At 52.4% G+C, this 18,133-nt stretch overlaps 1 protein-coding gene across 5 annotated transcripts in view; it reads right to left on the bottom strand.

Moving 5' to 3' along the window:
• The window catches only part of SMPD4 (sphingomyelin phosphodiesterase 4), a 29,865-nt gene that overhangs the window by 6,161 nt on the left and 5,571 nt on the right, over positions 1 to 18,133 (bottom strand). For 3 of the 5 annotated variants that reach the window (XM_084819945.1, XM_084819944.1, XM_084819946.1), the window contains 10 exons: positions 15,879 to 16,021; positions 15,711 to 15,786; positions 14,079 to 14,187; positions 12,720 to 12,772; positions 11,923 to 12,074; positions 11,058 to 11,190; positions 10,511 to 10,582; positions 2,086 to 2,231; positions 1,548 to 1,638; positions 19 to 119 (listed from right to left, as the gene is read on the bottom strand). In XM_084819945.1, the coding sequence (XP_084676071.1) occupies positions 19 to 119; positions 1,548 to 1,638; positions 2,086 to 2,231; positions 10,511 to 10,582; positions 11,058 to 11,190; positions 11,923 to 12,074; positions 12,720 to 12,772; positions 14,079 to 14,187; positions 15,711 to 15,786; positions 15,879 to 16,021 (1,076 nt within the window). Of the gene's footprint in view, positions 1 to 18; positions 120 to 1,547; positions 1,639 to 2,085; positions 2,232 to 5,472; positions 5,563 to 10,510; positions 10,583 to 11,057; positions 11,191 to 11,922; positions 12,075 to 12,719; positions 12,773 to 14,078; positions 14,188 to 15,710; positions 15,787 to 15,878; positions 16,022 to 18,133 lie in introns of all 5 variants that reach the window. The other 2 variants (XM_084819942.1, XM_084819943.1) reach the window with 1 other exon arrangement.

Below are 18,133 nucleotides of genomic sequence, written 5' to 3'. Positions count from 1 at the left end.
GCCCAGCCCAGCACTCACCATTTCTCTGCCACGCTGCGAGACAGCAACTCTGCATTCTGCAGTGGTTTCTCAGGGGCATATCTCCATGGCTGCAAGTAGCTTAACCACATCTCCAGAACCTGGGGTAACAAGGTCAATCTCTCAACACAGTCCTTTGATCTACTTAGGGCTCTCCCTATCAACATGTGGTTTCCCTGAAGGACCGCTCTGTGACGTTACAGACAAAGAGGCCAACTTCCACACCCCAAAACGGATGAGGGTTGCACTTAAGGGCTCCAACTGAACCAGCAGCATGCAGTGAGTGCCTGTCACCAGCGAAGGCCGATGAGTCCGCTGCAGCCCCTCCTGGACAAGCAATGCCCTGGCAGCCACCTCTCAACTGGATTACTACAGAGCACTGTGCACAGGGCTGCCCAGGGAGACTTCCCAGGCACAGAACAAAACACAGCAGCTAGATTACTAAGTAGGACCGGCGTACGGGGAACACACCTTGTACTGGCTGCCAATACATTTCTGCACACAATTCAAAATGCCTATCAAGTGCTAAACAGCTCCAAGCCTGGCCACTTGAAGGACCATCTTCTCCCACATGAGCCCAACCACACCCTTTTCATCCGAGGCTCTTCCCCAGCATCCAACGTGAGGTGGGTAGTGACCGGAGAGGGAGCCATCTCAGTTGCGACACCTCAAATATGGGATGCCCTCCTCAGAGAGACTGGTCTGGCACTCACTCAGGTGTCCCTTTATGCCAAGCAAAGACTAGTTGGCCCAGCATTCCAGCAAATTCTATACCTGGTTTTAGGGGTGTTTCTATAGCGTTTCTGGATTTTAATGGTTTTACTGCAGCTTCTGCAATGCTTGTTTTTACAATTCAACTGCTTCCATTTTCAATGGTAAGCCACCCAGGGTATCCCGTTACTAAAGGACAACTTATACTTTGATTAAATAAAAATAAATGGGTCTACCAGCAAGTTCTATGACCACATTTGCCCACATATAGAACAGGTGAGCCACCTTGCCTTACTAGCACTTCCTCCCTCGCACCCCACTTAATATATTAAGAACTAGAAAAAGGGTCTCAACTCGTACCAACAGTACTTCTGCCAAACCTTCCCTGCCACAGACTTCCCAATGCTCAGATAGTGCCATGCCAACCTCTCCATCTAAGGAAACGGATCCAGGCTCATTTTGTAGCTCTTCCTATCCATAGGGAGATTCATGTTTCCTTACTCAAAAGAACTTTGAGAGGGAGGGTTACTACTAATCCCATTATAAAGACTGGGATGGTTGGCCGTTAAAAGCATGCAGGGACCAAAAAAGGGGGAACTGGAGCTGCCTGGTTGCCTCCAGGGACCTCAGCCTCAACACAGGTGGTTTTCTAAGTCTTTCTATGTTATTTTCTCTTCTTTGGGAAGGCTAGCACCTTGGTCTCACTTTAAGGCAGTACAAGGCAGTATTCCTAGGACTTCTGCATGCTGGAAATCATCAGCCATAACTCTCTCCTAGGCTCAGTGTACGCACAACAGAACATTCAACAGAATACCTACGGCTCTGAAAGAGGCATCCAGAGGCCAGTGGCCAAAGCAGTGCTGCAGAAATATGTAGAGTTTCTGCTGAACAAACCGGGGAATCACAATCCTGCAAAGACATCCAGCACAGAGGCCCCATAAAATAAACAAGCAGGAAAGAAATTCTAGAATCTTAACAGAATGCTGTTTCAAGGGTTGTCAGATTAGATGTTGTTCTATAGGAAATACAGCCATGTATGAATGGCTTTGGCCATCGGAATTAAAGTATTTGGCCACAGGTTGCTCTGTCTTCCTTGTCATAAAATAGCCACACTAGGGGAACGGCTCCTCTGGCACGTGTGTGTCCACAGAGAACAGATTTACAATTTTTGTCCAAATACAAGTCCGTACTTCTCGCTCAAAACTAAATATATTGTTTCTATAGCGTGTCCCAGGTCTCTGAACCCTTTCCCCAGTACACCCAGAGGATTCTCTGCTCCGTGTTCACTGAAGACTGAGCCTTGCTTCTCGGAGCCTGCTTGGCCATGGTGTGACCGAGTCAAGAACCACCACCTACCTCTTGAATTCTTCCAGTGGACTGGCGGCGTGGGAGTGCCCTGCAGGAGAAGTTGCCTCTGGTTTCAAGCTATTGCTGAAAGCATGCAGGTGCTTCACAAGCAGCCGGATAACCAAGACGTGCTCCTCCGTGGGCTTGAATGACTCCTGGATTGAAGGCAGGAGGAGGAGGAGCAGGAGAAAGAAAGCAGTAAGTTCTCTCCCCACCGCAGAGGAAAACCGGGACAAGAGACCTCGAGGGCCTCAGAGCAGAAGGTGAAGCAGAACAAAGATGCATTCACAGACCTCACAAGTTTTGATCCAGGCCAACTGTCATATGGCCCTTCCACCCTGAGTGCAGGAAGGTTGGTATTGAGAAGGGAGGGACTTGTCCCAGTACAACGAAAGGAAAATGGCCAACAGCTACCTCACCTTAGCTGGCCATGCACAGGGCACAGAGCTCAGATTGTGCCCAATGAATGGGCAATAGGCCTGGAGGAGAAGCAAGCACAGCAAACAGCCATCAGGTAGAAGCGGTCAGGGCAAAGGTCCCCTTATAGCAGGCCTGTGCTTGGGTCACCCATTTTTTTAACAGAGGTCAAAGCTGCTTCTGCCAATTAGTTCTTTGCCCTGAAGTCTTCTTGGGCTCCCTTTGTTCGAGCAGCACACTAGCCAGGAAGCCATCAACCAAGATAGCAGGTCAAAGGGCTGCTGCTTGCTCTGCTCCAGGCACATTTTGCCCTTGCATTAGGAATTAGCCAGGTAGGGAGAGCCGGCCAGCTCACCTCATCTGGGAACCTTGTTGTGGACTCAACACTGTGCCTCCAAAATTCTGGAAGTTGTTTTTGGAAGGGGATTGGAACAGGAGACACTGTGGAGGACACGGATTCATGCGACGGTGGTTGTTCTCGGGGGAGGATGTGGGTGTTCTGAACGGGGGCAGGGAAGCACAGTTCGGGCTCTCAGACAAGTACCGTAATCCAACAGCTCCATGGCAACTGAGAACTTTTAAACAAAGGGGTTTTTTTAAAGAAGCAAAGATGTAACAAAGATGTAGCCTCCGCAGAACAGGCATTGGCAACAAAACTGAAGAGGAACGAACTATGCCGTTTATTTTAACAGGATGCCTCAGCTGGGGCTTGTGAAGATCAGCAAGATTTCTCCCTCCTCACAAAATCTTTGGTAGCTTGAGATTGCCAAGACTGTGGTGGATGAGGCATGGCATGTGACATAGCTCACTTTCTTGAGTTATCTAGATTGTCTTAGAAAATTGCTGCTCAAGTAACGCAAATTGCTGCTCAAGTCAGAACCTACAAATCTGGGACACTTCGGGGCTGTTCACACAACATGCTAGTTATACAGGGTGTGTGTGTAGCGCACTGCCAGATGATCAGGCAACCAACCCACTGTGGGAGGGTTGGTTCCCCCCCGTCCCCCTCCCCCTCCCTCAGTCCCCCACTGAGCATCCCAGGGGACCTGGCAGCAGATCTGTCTTCTCTGCCACTAAGTCCCCATTCCCGGCTACGATCGCGATGGATTCCCCCCTTTTTAAATTTCCCCGGCCCCGTTTTGCACGAAAATGGGTCTGGGCATTTTTTTTAAAAGTGCCCCACCTGAAAATAGGATTGGCGGGGGGCGGTGTGGGATTCCCCCCATCTGATTTCAGGGAGGGACACTATTTTTTTAATTTTCCAAGCGCTGTTTTTGAGCAAAACGGGGCTGAGGAAATTTAAAAAGAGGGCTCTGACCACAATGAAGGTTGCAACCAGAGCTGGTAAGGGGGAACCAGCGGGGGCAAAGGGGGTGCTGGAGGGACTGTCACAGGCAAGGGGAACGGGAACGGGCAGCAGCTTGGCTGCAACCAGGCAAGGCCAGCAGGGGTTTCTGCCGCGCTTGCCGGGCAGCCCACTCGCTGCCCTTTCCCTACGGTGGGCTGACACACAACACACTAACACACTGCAGGTGAAATAATCCTTACTGCAGAGTGTCGGTTCTCAGGGGGTTAATATCCCACTGCGGGGACACTTTCTGCCTGCATACGACACACTAAGCAATGGGGGGTTGCTCCGGAAAAACAACCCACCGCTGCGAGCGTGTTGTGCAGACACGGCCTTCGTTTGTTTTCCCTCTCTGCTTCGGGTTCATCACAATGCTGGTTAAAAGACCTAGTTTGCAGGAAGATCCATTTTATGGAGGGCAGACAGAGGAGGGTTAACAACCAAAGGACTAGGGGCTGGGATTCATATGGTCATCATTAAACACCACATTCTGCTTAGCCTCAGCCTCTAAGCGCATGCTGCAGTCACACGTTAAAGCACCAGTCTAAAGCCATGAGGACTAGAAAGTTACTCTGTGAAAGAAAAGAAAGCCAAGCCTCTCAAGACTGACTGAACTACACACAATGTCTTCTTGAAGCGCGCCCCCATCTCCTGGCCCCAGACGCCACAAAGGAAGAGCTGAGGGGATGCAGGAAACACCAGAACCTATTACCGCAGGAATGATTGTGCAGAAAACATGCATGCAAGTTCTGCAAACATGCCACTCCAGAAGAGTCATTTCAGATTGTTTCCAGGGTTGTTTACTGGGCGTGGATTACAATTATGTTCCACAAATACTTTGTCAAGGCGAGAGGCATGCTGTTCCCAAGCTCCTCTTCCAAGCAAACCCGTTCAGCGGAGCAGGGAGAGTGTGGGCACGCGGAGCCAGCAGCAAGGCAGTGTCACAAGCCGCTCTCTTCAGAGGGCTTGGCAGGCAGCTCTGTGCCCGAGGACGCTGGTGCGTGGGAGGGGGCCTGTTGCGGACTGCCTGCCTTACATTCCTCCTTACATTCGAGCTTCTTAACAGTTCATTCAATTGGACACTCTTTCGCTGGCACAGCAGCAGCAACATCCAGCCCTGTCAAGGGCCGAAGACACCGGCGCGTGCGCAAGGCCCCTGGGGCTGCACTTCGCGCCCCACTCCTGGGGGAGGGACATCACGGGTAGCTGCTATCCATGGGGGAGACAAGTGGCCCTCGGCCTTCAGGGCTGGGCCTGGCCTTGGCCTTGGCTTTCTTTGCCACAGGAGGGAGAACACCAGGCCAAACAGGCCTAAGCTAGCCTCAAAGAAAGGTCCTCTCCGAAGTCGCTCGACACCAGCAGCCTGCAGGACTCCTCCCAGCGCTGACCGAGTCCCTCCCGCCGGCCCCACCGCTGCGGCCTCCGATCTGAGGGAACAGCGAGGACTCCTCCAAGGAAGAAGAATCCACGGAGGCTCCAGGGGCTACATTCGGTCTGTGGCCCAGAGGTTCTGCATCCCCACTGTGGGCTCCACTTCCGCCCACCCCATTTGTGCCCACGCCACACTCTGCAGACTGTATGGAGGGTTTTTTAACAAATGAAATAAAGTAAACATGAAAAGATGAAAATACTTGATACGTGTGGAGGGCCTGGTAGCTGGATTGGGCAGGATTACTGTGGTGGGTGCTGGATATACTGAGCCGGTAGTGGAGAACCTCCAGCTGAGAGACAACACAAGAGGGAAAGGGGAGGCAGGGTGGGGAGAAAATGAGAATGGAAAGAAACAGAAAAACAAACAGTGAGATTGAGCCCAGGAAGGAGAAACAAAAAAGCCAAGGAGAAACAAAACAAACCAAGAACGCGTCCAATGCAACTGACGACCACAACACCACAGCGAAGTGGCACCCTCTGCCGGCCTGCTCTCCTCCACGAGCGGAAGCACCACAGCCTTGGCGCAGAACAGCCCCGTCGCACTCTGTCCATTGGCTCACTTCGTCTAAATGTTCCCAAAGCAAGCTCTGGCCTGGAACCCGGACTCTGGTGCATTTTATGGGATTTGGATATGTGGCAGGGGGGAGTAGTTGAGAGCATTAAGGAGGGGCTACAGCACTGGGGGCCAGCTCTGCTCACGGGGAGACGCTGGGTCCAGTCCAGCAAGACAGGAGTCTTGCCAGAGAGAAAGACATCCTGAAACCTGGAACTTTGCAGCAGCTGCCAAAGGTTGAAGCCAGCCTGCGCACACAGCCACGCTTACGCTTCCCCCTCCCTCTGCCACTTCTCTGCTTCTGTTTCAGACTGCAAGTCCCTTGGGGCAGGGCTTACGCGGAGAAGCCCCATCCCGTCTACATGCATAAACGGGACCGTCTATTAATAGGAGGAGGACGGCACTGAATCACAGAAGGGAGCCTCAAGATTTGCCATGGACTTTTCACACAGCTGTGTCTGCTTCTCTGGACGTCCCAGGCTGGCCTGACAGCACGTGCAGCCCTCCTCAGGCCTCAAAGCAGCGGCCGCAGGCCCTCAGCCCCTGCAGCGCCGCAAGGGACCCTGGATGTGCACCACTCCAAGCACATGTGACCACTAATTGGGCTGGCCTGGCATATACCTGGATGTTTAAATTCAGGGCGAGGAGGGGCCAGGCAAGTGAAAGAGACGGCAGGCCAAGGAGCTGCCACACCCTTGCGAGGACGGCTGCAAAAGATCAAGGGGGCCACTGATGGGCCCACACCAGAGTGAGCACTCAGATTCCAGGCCATGATAGCAAAGGCCTGCTGAGGGTCAATCCAAGGCAGTTTTCCTGAACCCCCAAATATGCAAATACTCATGAAAATGACAAGAAAATAACATGCCCAAATTAGCCCTCAGTGCTGAACAGGTTACCCACCACTGTTAAAGGACAGAGAGGACTGTTTTCACCATAACAAGTGGGGAAAGCCTGAAGACAAAGCAAACACCACTGAGCCCCCACCCCATTTGGCAATCCCAATCTCAGAAGGCTGAGCCACACGGCAGCGGCTTTTTCTGGATCTCTGGTCAAGGACTGTCCACGTGGAAGCTCAACGCACGGACAGCTGCTGGCACTAAATGCCGCAACAAAAGTTACAACTACAGGATGCAGTAGGACAACAGATGCTGTGCACCTTGAGCAAACAAATGGGATAACAAGCAAACAAGGTACATGAGGAAAGAAAAGATGAACATTTCCAGGGAAATAAAAGAGGAGTTAGCTTTATAATCTCACCCACACCCAGGAACACCAAACAAAAATATACACCATATATTTAAATTTTGTATTTAAAACTATTTTAAAGCTGCCTTTAGGTGTGGAATCCTCCCATGGTGGTGTGCAAGATAAAACATTACAAAACAATGAAATCCAATTAAAAGGCAATTACAAATAAAACCCAAAAATATAATTAAGAAAAGGCCAATGAGAACAGCTGGGTCTTCAGAGCTTTCCTAAAGGTCTGCAAAGAAAGGACCTGACAAACCCCTAATGGAAACTCATTCCAAAGGTGTGGGAGGCTGCTACCAAAAAGGACTTTCCCCTTGTACTCATCAACCTAATCACCCTTGGGAATGAGCAAGTGAGAAGGGCCCGTTGATGACTTATGGGGTGCACAAGCATGTGAGGGAATGAAAAGTGTGGGGTGGCCACGTCCACTTTGGGCTCTACCCTCACCCATTGTTACATGGGGGCCCCAGGTCTTCCAGGTGGCAATCTGGCCAGGAAAGGGTCCCCACCCCTGGTTTAAGGCTTTACAAGTGAAAAACAGCACTTTAAGCTGGGCTCAGAAACACACCAGTGCAGCTGGTCAGGAGTGTGACATGAACACCGCCCAGCCCCACCAACGTCTGGGCAGCCATATTCCGTGCCAGCTGAAGTTTCCAAACCATCTTTAAAGGCAGCTCCACACAGAGCACATTGCAGTAGGTCAGCCTGGATGTCAGCAGAGCATGAATAACTGACGCAAGATCCTCCCTCTCCTGAGAGCTGGCAAAACAGCCTAAGCTCATAAAAACACTCAGGGCTGCTGCTGCCGCTGGAGTTTCCCCAGTAGCACAGAGTCCAGAGCCCTCTCAAATGGCGCAGTCGGCCCTTCAGGGGGACACAGCCCCATCTAAACCCAGATTGATTCCTATATCCAGACGGGTCGATTTCCCTACCCACAGTACCTCTTTGTCCGGATTTTAAGTTCCAACTTGTTTGCCCTCATCCATCCCAATGCTTTCAGCTGGCATTTTAGGCAGGGGGAGCACATAGGGGTCAGGGAGGACTGGGGCCTCTCCCAGGACTGCCTCTGCTGATGGAGAATAGGGGACTAAAGGATAAGCTTAGATTCAAGGAATTCTGGACTTCATGACCAAGTTTGACTAGCTTCTACTCTCAAGCCATCCTTGGAAGCTGAAATCCAGGGTTTTAAAGAACAGCTCTAGTTTTTAGGCTGCTATCCTATGCTCATTTACCTGGGAGTAAGCCCCACTGAGCTCAATGGGACGTACTTCTGAGTAGACAGGCCAAAGATTGTTGTAAAGTAGGGCGAGGGAGATCTTCACTCCCACTGACATGTTGTGACAGGAGGATTATTTGCTGTTTCAGCAACCCCAACAAGTAAAGACCGCTGAGCCCAGAGCCACCAGCCCCCTTCTGCGCTGCCCTCCCCGCATTCATCAGCGGCCAGTGCTTCGTCAGGCATGGTGGCCCCCGCCTTTGGCAACGAATAAGCTCTGAAGACAGGAGACACTGAACGTCCCCCTCCTCTCACGTGCCCAGGCCAGGTAAAGGCCATATGCAGGAAGAGCCAACGTGTCCCTGACGCTATGCTAAGCTATGAGCGGCAACATTCCTGGCTCACATCTCGGCTCAAGCTGCTGCTGCTCACTCTCTCAGCCCCCACCCCTACCAGCAACGCAGGGATGACACTGGCCTGTGTCAAAAGGCTGCTGTAAGGACTATTGCAGCGATGAGTCACTTTGAACACTATGCAATGCAAGCCCCAAGCAGCGATATTAGCACAGGAGCAAGAGTGGGGGATGACCCAAGGGTACAGCTGTCCATCAGCAGGTGGGGAGGCTCCAAGGAACCCCAAGGAGCCACAGAGCTCCTGCAGCACTTGGCCAGACTTCCTCTACACCAAGGGGCTTAATTTGGGCCCTCCAAATGCCTCCCACCTCACAGGACTCTGGCTGACAGCTCGGCCCATTTCTAGCTCACGACATCAATGCTGAAGGGCACGCGACTCACAGGCAGGCACAACAGAGCACGGGGAGGAATTATGCCGCCCTTCGCTTGACTGAAGGCGACTTCAGGCAAAGCCTGTTCCCAGAGGGATCAAGGGCTGATGGAACAGGCAGCACCTCTTAGCTACAACTGTAATTGGACAGACGCAGCCACAGCCTCCAGAGAAAGTTCCTGAGGCCACAGACACGCTGATCCCGTGCAGGTCCTCGGCCATTCCTGCTTACAATGGCCAAGGCTCACTGTGGCTGCCCACGGACCGCACCGGCACAGCAGCAGGACTGCCCCCCCTGCGATTTATATCGGGCGGGGAGCCAGTTTGGGGTGGGGGCACAAATTGCCCTGGTCATTCCCCCCACCCATTATGCCGTTCTCTGTGTGCTGAGAGGGGCATTAAGTTCAGTTCTGCACCCTTCTCTGCACAGAACAAGGGATTCAGATGGTGCTGGAGAAGCAGCTGTGCGAATGGGCACAACTGGCTCTGGGAAGAACAGCCGCTCCTCCCAGCACTGGCAGTGCCCCCCGCTGCACCCCCCCCGAACCCCCTATTATTCCCAGCCTCAGATCAGAGATAACGGGACCATGCCTGGAGAAGGCCAAGGGGGCTCCGGGGGCCAGAGGGAGAACCCATGGGGCAGAGCGCACCCTCCCGTGGTTTCCCTGCAGGTGCACATTTTTAAAAACCAATCAGCCAAATTTTCAAGGTTTCTCAGAGCTCCTCCCAACTTTTAAAACTGCTCTCACTCATCACCTCGGGGCACAAGCCAATAGTATTAAGCTTTCATAAATGCTGGAATTATTCCTGCAACAATCCGATTCCCGTATCAACATCCTGCAACTATCCCTGCCCTCCTTCAGGCTCTTACAAGTGAAAACTCTCAAGCCTGCACCATGATGCCCTGCCCTGCCCTGCCCAACCGCCTCCATATGTGCACCCCTCTGTGCAGAGAGGCCACGTCCTTACTTTGGGGAACAGACAGGACACCTGGGAGTGCAGGAGTGGCGTGCACACCCCAATGGGGTGGCCTGCATTCTGGAATATCGTCAACAGGCCTGGCACACTGGATCCTTTATGCACAAGGAAATCCAGCACCACTGCCTGCCCAGCACAGACACCATTCCCTACAACATCTCACGTGGCAAGGCTACAATGCAGTTCTTGCCACAGAGGAAAGCATGGTTATGCTGCTGAAGGTTGCTGGGCAAGGAGATCCAGGTATCAGGGAGGAAGCTGTCTGGGAGACCTTAGGACAGCTGCTTGCTACACATAGCACAAGGTGCAGAAGCTTTAGGGCATTTCAGGAGACCAAGTCTCCCCCCCCCCCCGCCCCATTGTCCCTCTCACCCAAAACTGTCCAGCCTAAGCTTAGAAGCAGCCATGCAAACCGAGAAGCCAGCAAGATGCCCGGCTAGGAAGCCCATCCCATTACCTTGATGTGAGGGGACTGCATTTTCTGGTACATGTCCAGGGAGAAATGATGAAGCCACATTTCAACAAAGACCTAGGAAGAGAAGGACTTGATCAGCTGGCTAAGACAGGCAGCCTTAGGGGCAGCCCCTGCTCTTGGGAATCTGGTCTGAACTGTGTGGGGCCATCACTGAATCCATCAGAACAAGTTCCAGACAGGAGTTCTGCCGATTAGGTACATCTGCACTGACCAGCTTCCATTTTTCAAACTGGGTATCCAGGGCGTTTGGAATGCTGGCACGCTGCAGAAGGGCACTCTGGGGAGCTCAAGCTCCTCTTGATTCCTTCAGCCCTCCAACAGATCATTGTCACAGGTTCTGATCTACAGCCACGGAGAACTTTAAAGGGCGCACCTCCCCCAGTTGCTGAGGCCCCCCCAGGAAGCGCCCCTGGTGCTGTGAAGTCCTCTGCTCCGCTGAGCCAGAAGAGCTCAGGGCAGCCCACAAGCTGCGGCACTGGACTGGCACAGCGCCTGCCTCTCCGCCAGCAGCTCCCTGTCACAGACGCACCTGAAGCAGGGTTTCCGATCTCCAGATCTCTTGCGAAGCCGGGTCAGCATTCACCGAAGTCTGGTGAGCGACATGCCTTTTCAGAAGGCTCGTGGGATGCATTCCATAGGAGGTGAAAGGCCTTGCCGGAGATCTTGAGCCAGGGAGAAGACCCAAGCCAAGTCAAGGGGGTGAAGAAAAGGGTCATCTGAACAGTATTACAGAGACAGGAGAACATAGCCTGCAAATCCAAGTCCACAGAACCAACTGGAGAAAGCAAAGTTTCCACTACTGAGGACCAGAAGCCAGAAGGCCCCAAACAAGAACGAGTGTGCGTGCAGGGAGCAACGTCCTGACACGAGGCATGCAAGCCCAACCCTCTGGAAACTTCCATTTCTTCCTGAAAGATGTATGCCCACGTTGCAAGTGCCTATGTCCTTTGTGAATGCTTATAGATTAAGCAGCCTGCAGGAAAGGCTGCAGAATAAGGCCAAATGCATGAAAACGTGGAGTGTCACCCAATGAAAGAAGTCCTCACAGATGAACTGTAGGAGCTTTAGCAAATTTACTGATTATATTTCCACACAAGTAAAAACAGTAGTTCTGAAGCATGTCTATTTTTTAGACTGCAGAAAATGCTTTTCTGTAGCGCTCGAAGCATGTACATGTTCCAGTGGCTGTTCCAGCCTGGCTACCTTCGCCAACCAAGTCAGCAAACATTCCAGCCACCACCCTGAGACTAGACCCCAGCTGGACTGCCAGGGAAATCTGACAGGAATTAGAACGGGCAAATGACTTGGGCAAGAAGTGCCTTCCCTATACTGTCAGCCAGACTAAAGCCACGCCATGATCCTGCGACCTGGAGCATGAAGCAAGTTGCGCTCACCTGGGGGCAGGTGAAGAGGCAGCCCCTCCAGGGTCAGAGGAAGGGGGCAGAAGAACATTGCCTTCTGTGGGCAGGAACCACTTCAAGTACCGATCCACCAGGATGAAATAAGCGCTGCTGGACATGCCGACGTGACAGGCCGTGGAGATGTTCTGGAACACAAACACACCCACAGAACACAAAGAGCCAGGTGAAGCCAAGCTGGCTCTCGCAGCAGCCCCAGATGGAGGCTCCAGGCCTGAGCCCCAGCCCCAGCCCCCACACTCCATACTGACTTTCCATCCCAGTGGCTTGTTCCTCTTCTGCATGCGGGGAGCATTTTGTCTGGAGGAGTATTCCATCCTATGAGCTCCCCCCAGTCTGGCACAGTCTAGGTACAAGCTTATGGCCTCATGTGCTGTTCGTGAGAACCAGACCTCTGATCCCACCAACAGCCTCCTCCCCCTCACATTGGGAGTTCAGTAACGAGGCTAGCACAGACACGCTGGCAAGGGGTTCCTCTTGGAGGGCTAACAAGTCCTCCGCAAGCCTTCCCCACACCCGCTCCACGTGGGGGTCAGAAACAGTACACAGGTCTCAGGCTGAAGCAGCAGGCACACTTTCGTGCCAAGGCCAGACGGAATGCTTCGAGCACTCCAGAAGGTCTTGACACGTTGCCTTTTCACGAAAGGTCTGGGCGGAGCGGGGAGCGCCATCGCCTGAAAAAGCCCCAAGACCTGCCAGCTTCTCCTCGTCTTATGTCCTGTGTGAACAAGACGTGAGGCACTGAAGAAAGAAGGAAGCTCTTTGGTATTTACCCTCTGCGTGATAAGGCTCAGTGCAAAGTAGAACATGTAATATTCATATGGATCTGGGGAAAGAGTCAAGGGAGCAGACCAACTGGAAACCGGAAGAAGCAGTAGCAGCAATTCCTGGCCATGCAGGACTATCCTATACAAACTGTTCAAGTCAGAATTCTATTGTTCTCAGGTTTGTTAGCCTAGCTGTTTAAAAACAAGGTTTATGGTGGCTTTACTGGCAAGACGCTCAAATGCGGCAAAAGTGGAAGGACAACGCTTGAAGGGAGAAAACCAAGATAGCAAATGTCCATTGTGGTGCCTCTAACTCATGAGCAACGTTTGAAGTTTGCCAGCTGCAGCCATGCAATGAACCACAATGCCGTTCTCCTGCAACAGCGGGGAAGCAGGTGGGAGTGATCATTTGCTCCTCCCCCATGCATCTTGAACGTGGTTGGGGAGCCGCTGGCCCGCAGGCCAATTTTGCCTGCCAGGCCAGTTTGTCCAGCCTAAAGGCCTAAGCCAAGCACTCAAGGCTAGCAGGAAGAGGCATCCCTGAAGTTATCTCCTATAAGTTACTGGAGATAACAGCGGGAGGCTTAGCGCACCACTCGGCTTCCCAGTTGGGAGGACGAGCGGCATACTAGGTGCTCTGTCCTCCTCAGTGAGGGAAGGCATGCGGCAGGCTATGCTGGGTGAGGTGGAAGAGGGTCCCTCTTCCTGGTGCCTCGGCCGGGGGGCTTCGCTGCCACTATGCTGTGAAGCCAGGTCCTCCACCAAGATGCCAGGGGGAGGAGCACTCCTCCATCCAGTGCCTTCGTCAGGGTGGCTTTGCTTGCCCCACATCCCGCCACATGGCAGGCAAAGCCAGGCCCCGGCCAACGTGCTGGCTCGAGGAGCTCCAGCTGATGCATCAGCCAGGGACCAGGGAGGCCAGCGGGTATGCTCCTGGCCACTGACAACATCCAGCCCACCTCTGCTCCAGAACCAATGAACAACAGGGTTCCACACCTATTTGTAAACCGGAGCCCCCCATCACTACACGGAGGCACTCTTGCGTGGCAAGCTGTCCTGGCAATGCCGTCCTGGGATCTCAGAACGATGCAGAACGTTCAGCCGCCACCAGGCTGGATCACTTCTCAGGTGTGCCGAGAGAGGGAGCACTGTGGCTGAACAGCCCATGGCCACCGTTCGCTCACCAGCAGGGCTTTGCTGAGATCCGAGAATCAGGGTGGCCTCCTTCCAGCCTTCCAGCCACTGATGGAACCCTCGCACTGCCAGATGACTGGCTTGATCAGAGCACCCCATCACCGTGACAAGCACATCACTAGTTTGGCCATGCGAAGAGACCCTATCCTGTATCCACTGTCCTAAGGATACTCAGGGCCAAGTTCAAACTCAGGCCTCCAGAGGGAGGGAACTGGACTTTGTTGTGGTATAAAGAACACTCCGGCAAAATCCGTTCTTGTATCGAGGCTTTAACTGGGCCCTAAAAAACAGATGAACATAAGATATGCATTACGATACCCAAAATACATATCTGAAGCCTGAAAGAGCTTTAAGTTGTACAAACACATCTGTTTGAACTCTGGGTAGCGCGATGAGCACCAAAATTACAAGTGTGTGTGGGGGGGGGGGGGAGATACATGGAGGAAAACCCACTGGCCACTTCAGACCCCCAAAATCCCCCCACCCACACTCTAAAGCACAATGTTTATCTATCTGTGACGTCTCTGCCCTGGCCATTGGCCGAAGCGCCCTGGGCAGTTCCCAGTCAAGCGCTCGGAGGTTTTAACTCTCCTGCAGAGCTGACTCTGCAGGAGGGCAGCAACCATGCCTCGGTCGCATGCACGCATCACAGTGGAGGGAAATGGGGGTCAGGCATGTGATCTCCCCATTCCCCCCCCCCCAGATCTCTGAAGTTGTTTGCCATTTAAGTATCCCTTCTCTGAGTTGGAGGGGGGGAATTTGGGCCAGAATCAGCACCTTCCCCTCCAATTCAAATCAACCACCTCCAGAGGACTCTTGAAACTGCTCAGGGGACAGTTCCCCAAAGAGCTTAAAGGATTCTGGTGAGGGGATGGGCTTGGTTCCCATTCCCCAGCCCCAATTCCCTATTCCACGTTAGGCCCTGGGCTGCAGAGAAGCTGGCAGCGGCTGACACACAGGGGGCTGCAGGCACTGCTGTGGTGCTGTCCTCAGGCCGCCACAGAATGGTGGCAGCCTGGCGAGGGGGAGCACACAGACACTGCCCCCGGTCCTTCCATTTGGGGAGAGGCGATCAATTCACAAATGAATGACTTTCTGCATACCTGATGGCTCCCCAAGTAAGCAGAAACACTTACCCCTTCTCTGGGATTGGCCCCATTTTGCTGCCCTACTGGATGGCACAGGGCTACACACTTCACTATTAGAAGGGATGATTTCATAAACGATTTGGAATTCCAATTACTTAAAAAATGGTTGGTGCTTAAAAGTATAACAATTTGCCTCAGAAAGCTCATAGAAGGCAAGGGGGGGGACCTCAGGCCCGAGGGCTAAACCTAGCCCTGCTGGGCTCCCAGGTGGCCACGCCTGTTCCCCTGGCCCCACCTCCTTTCCCCCAGTACCAAGGGCTTGGTGCTGTCCCAGCTTTTAAGCAGTTTTTTCCCCCAATTTTAAAAGGTGGAAATGCCTCTTCTAAGGTTTAGTTACTGGCAGGAACAACTTTGAGCTACCAGATGCTGGTATTTTTTGTATTTCTTCTGTAATTCTGGTGTGTGTCCCCCTTGCCTTCAAACACACCTACCACTGGAATGTCGTCCACCCCGCCCCCTCCCCAAGGGCTTCTCTGAAACTGAATTCAGCCCCCAGGCTGAAAGAAGTTCTCCACCCTGATATAAGGTCACTGAAATTTCCATGTGAAAGATTAAGACTGTGAAACTGCATCTTCTATACAGAATTCAAGAAGCTTGAATGTGGCATTCCTAGCACTTCGTCCCCGTAAGATCACATCCCTCTCCAGACACTAACAGGGAGGTGTGACACAGGGAAATCATATCTATACTCCTCTGCTTGGAGCTTGTAGACCAGCTTCATCATTGGGCCTCTGCAAAAGAGAAGCAAGACAGAAGCAGTGAGCATCGCCTTAGGAAGGGGCCTCGGTAACCTGCTAGAATACAAGGGAATGGACTCACTTACCCAGGGTCAAGAAACTCAAGGGCCACATTGTACTCAGTGGGGTTTGTTCTTCCTTGCAAACAACGAAGGTTCCAACCTAAAATTGTGCCATCCAAGCTGCCAAAAATGCTCTCTACCAGCCAGGGAAAAATGGCATGCAGCTCCTTTAGAGGGAAGAGAGAGGAAATGCTATGAAGAGGGTCAAATAAAAACAAGCACACATGGTTTGATCTGAAGACTGCTGAAGGGTCTTCCAGCATACAAGACATTTTCCATCCTGAAACCATTTAGTTGTTTATAAAATGTATTGCCCCCTTTTCATTATAAAATAATACCAAAGCAGGGTACAATACTAAAACACGATAAAATCATACAGCCAATTTACCAATAAAAATAAATAGAACGCGGGGACACATACACAGATAATAACCATTTACAGAATGCAGCAACACCGATTCAATCAAACACCTGGGTGAAGAGAAAGGTCTTCTGTTGGCACCAAGAGTTTATAAGACTTGGCAGCACCAAACGGATCTCAGGGCAGAGGTGTGCCAATATCTCGAGCGCCCCCTCTCACGTTGCCATATATCAAATCCCCAGCAAGTACAGCACCAGGAGGGCAGGTACACAGGGAGAAGGCATGCCTTCAAGTAATGGAGCCCGAAACCGCAGCTGCAGAGGAGGCAGAGAGGGCGAGTCTGCAGGCTGCACGACCCTGCCTCAGAGCAAGAGGGAGACCAGCCTGGCCCATACGCCAGCCAGAGAGGGAGCAGCGCCAGGGGAGCTCGCTTCGCCCCTCCTCGCCAAAAGGGACACACAGCTCCAGCTGACCGTGCCCTGGGGCTGCAGCCTCAGCCACGGGCCCAAGAGCCAAGAGCCACTGGGAGGTTGTACTGCCTGCCTGCCTGCCTGCCAGGAAGAGCCTCACGGCCCAGGGAGGCCAATGCCGTGGCCAGGGCAGCCGCAACGGCAGGGAGCTTGTTTCGCCCTTCCCTGCCAGAAGGAACACGCGTAGGAAAGTCGAAACAAAGAGCGGGTGCCCGAGTTCTGCCCCCCCCCCCGCCCTCCAGATCCCGGTCCCTGCTGTGGCACTGCTTTTAGGTTGCAAGCCTGAGGGCAGCAGGTGGGTTAGTATTAATCTGTGCAGGAGGTGCCAGGAACCTTTTTAGACTGAAGAGGGGTAAACATGCTGTAAACAAACAAATAAATGTATATGACTGCCTCATCCTGAAGCCAACATGAGGATATCGATCTTCATCAGATCACTGCCCCAGAAGTCTCTTTGGAGCAGCCACGGGTAACTGGAGATCATCTAGTCCCACCTGCTGCTTGAGGCAGCCCTACAGTGTAGGGTGCAGCTACAGCATCCCTGGCAGAGGGCATCCAGCTTCTGCTGAAATATCTCCAGCAAAGGAAATCCAAGGCAATCTGCTCCACTGCTGAACAGCTCTCACTGCTAGGAGGTTTCTCCTAATGTTTAGCCAAATCTGCTTCCCTGGAACTTCCACCCACTGGTTCTGCCCTCTGGAGCAACAGAGAACAAGCTCTGGTCCATCTCCTGCACAACAGCCTTTCAGATATTGGAAGACTGCTATCATGTCTCCCCTTAATCTCCTCTTCCCCAGGCGAAGCATACCCAGCTCTTTTAACTGTTCCTCATAGGACTTGGTTTCCAACACCCCACCCTCCCATCACCACCATCCTGGTTGCTCTTCTCTGGACATGCTCCAACTTGTTAATTTCCTTCTTAAAATGGGAGGCCCAGAACTGGATGCAGTACTCCAGATGTGGTCTGCCTAATGCAGAACAGAGCAGAACTCTTACTTCCTGTGATCTGGACACTCTGCTTCTGTTAATGAAGCCCAAGATGGCATTAGCTTACTTAGCTGCCGCATCGCACTGCTGGCTCATACTCAGCTTCTGATCCACTAAGACACCCTAGTCCTTTTCACATGTACTGCTGCCAAGCCAGGTCTCCCCCATCCTATACTTGTGTCTCTGGTTTTTTGCATCTAAATGTAAAACGTTACATTTATCTCTGTTGAATCTCTTGTTAGATTCAGCCCAGTGTTCCAGCCTGTCTATATCCTTTCGAACCTTGCTCCTGTCTTCCATGGTCTTGGAAATCCTTCCTAGCTTTGTGTCATCTGCGACTTTAATACACAACCCCTCTATACCCTAATTCAAGTCATTTATAAACGTTCAACAGGACAGAGCCCTGCAGCACTCCGCTTGAGACCTCCCTCCATGAGGATGCCGAACCAGTAACTAGGACT

Source organism: Heloderma suspectum, chromosome 13 (genome assembly GCF_057233095.1).
Source record: "Heloderma suspectum isolate Gila_16-S chromosome 13, 16-S_ref, whole genome shotgun sequence".
Classification (NCBI taxonomy): Eukaryota; Metazoa; Chordata; class Lepidosauria; order Squamata; family Helodermatidae; genus Heloderma; species Heloderma suspectum.
Note: the sequence above shows the minus strand (reverse complement) of the source record. Positions and strands in the feature narration are given on the sequence as shown.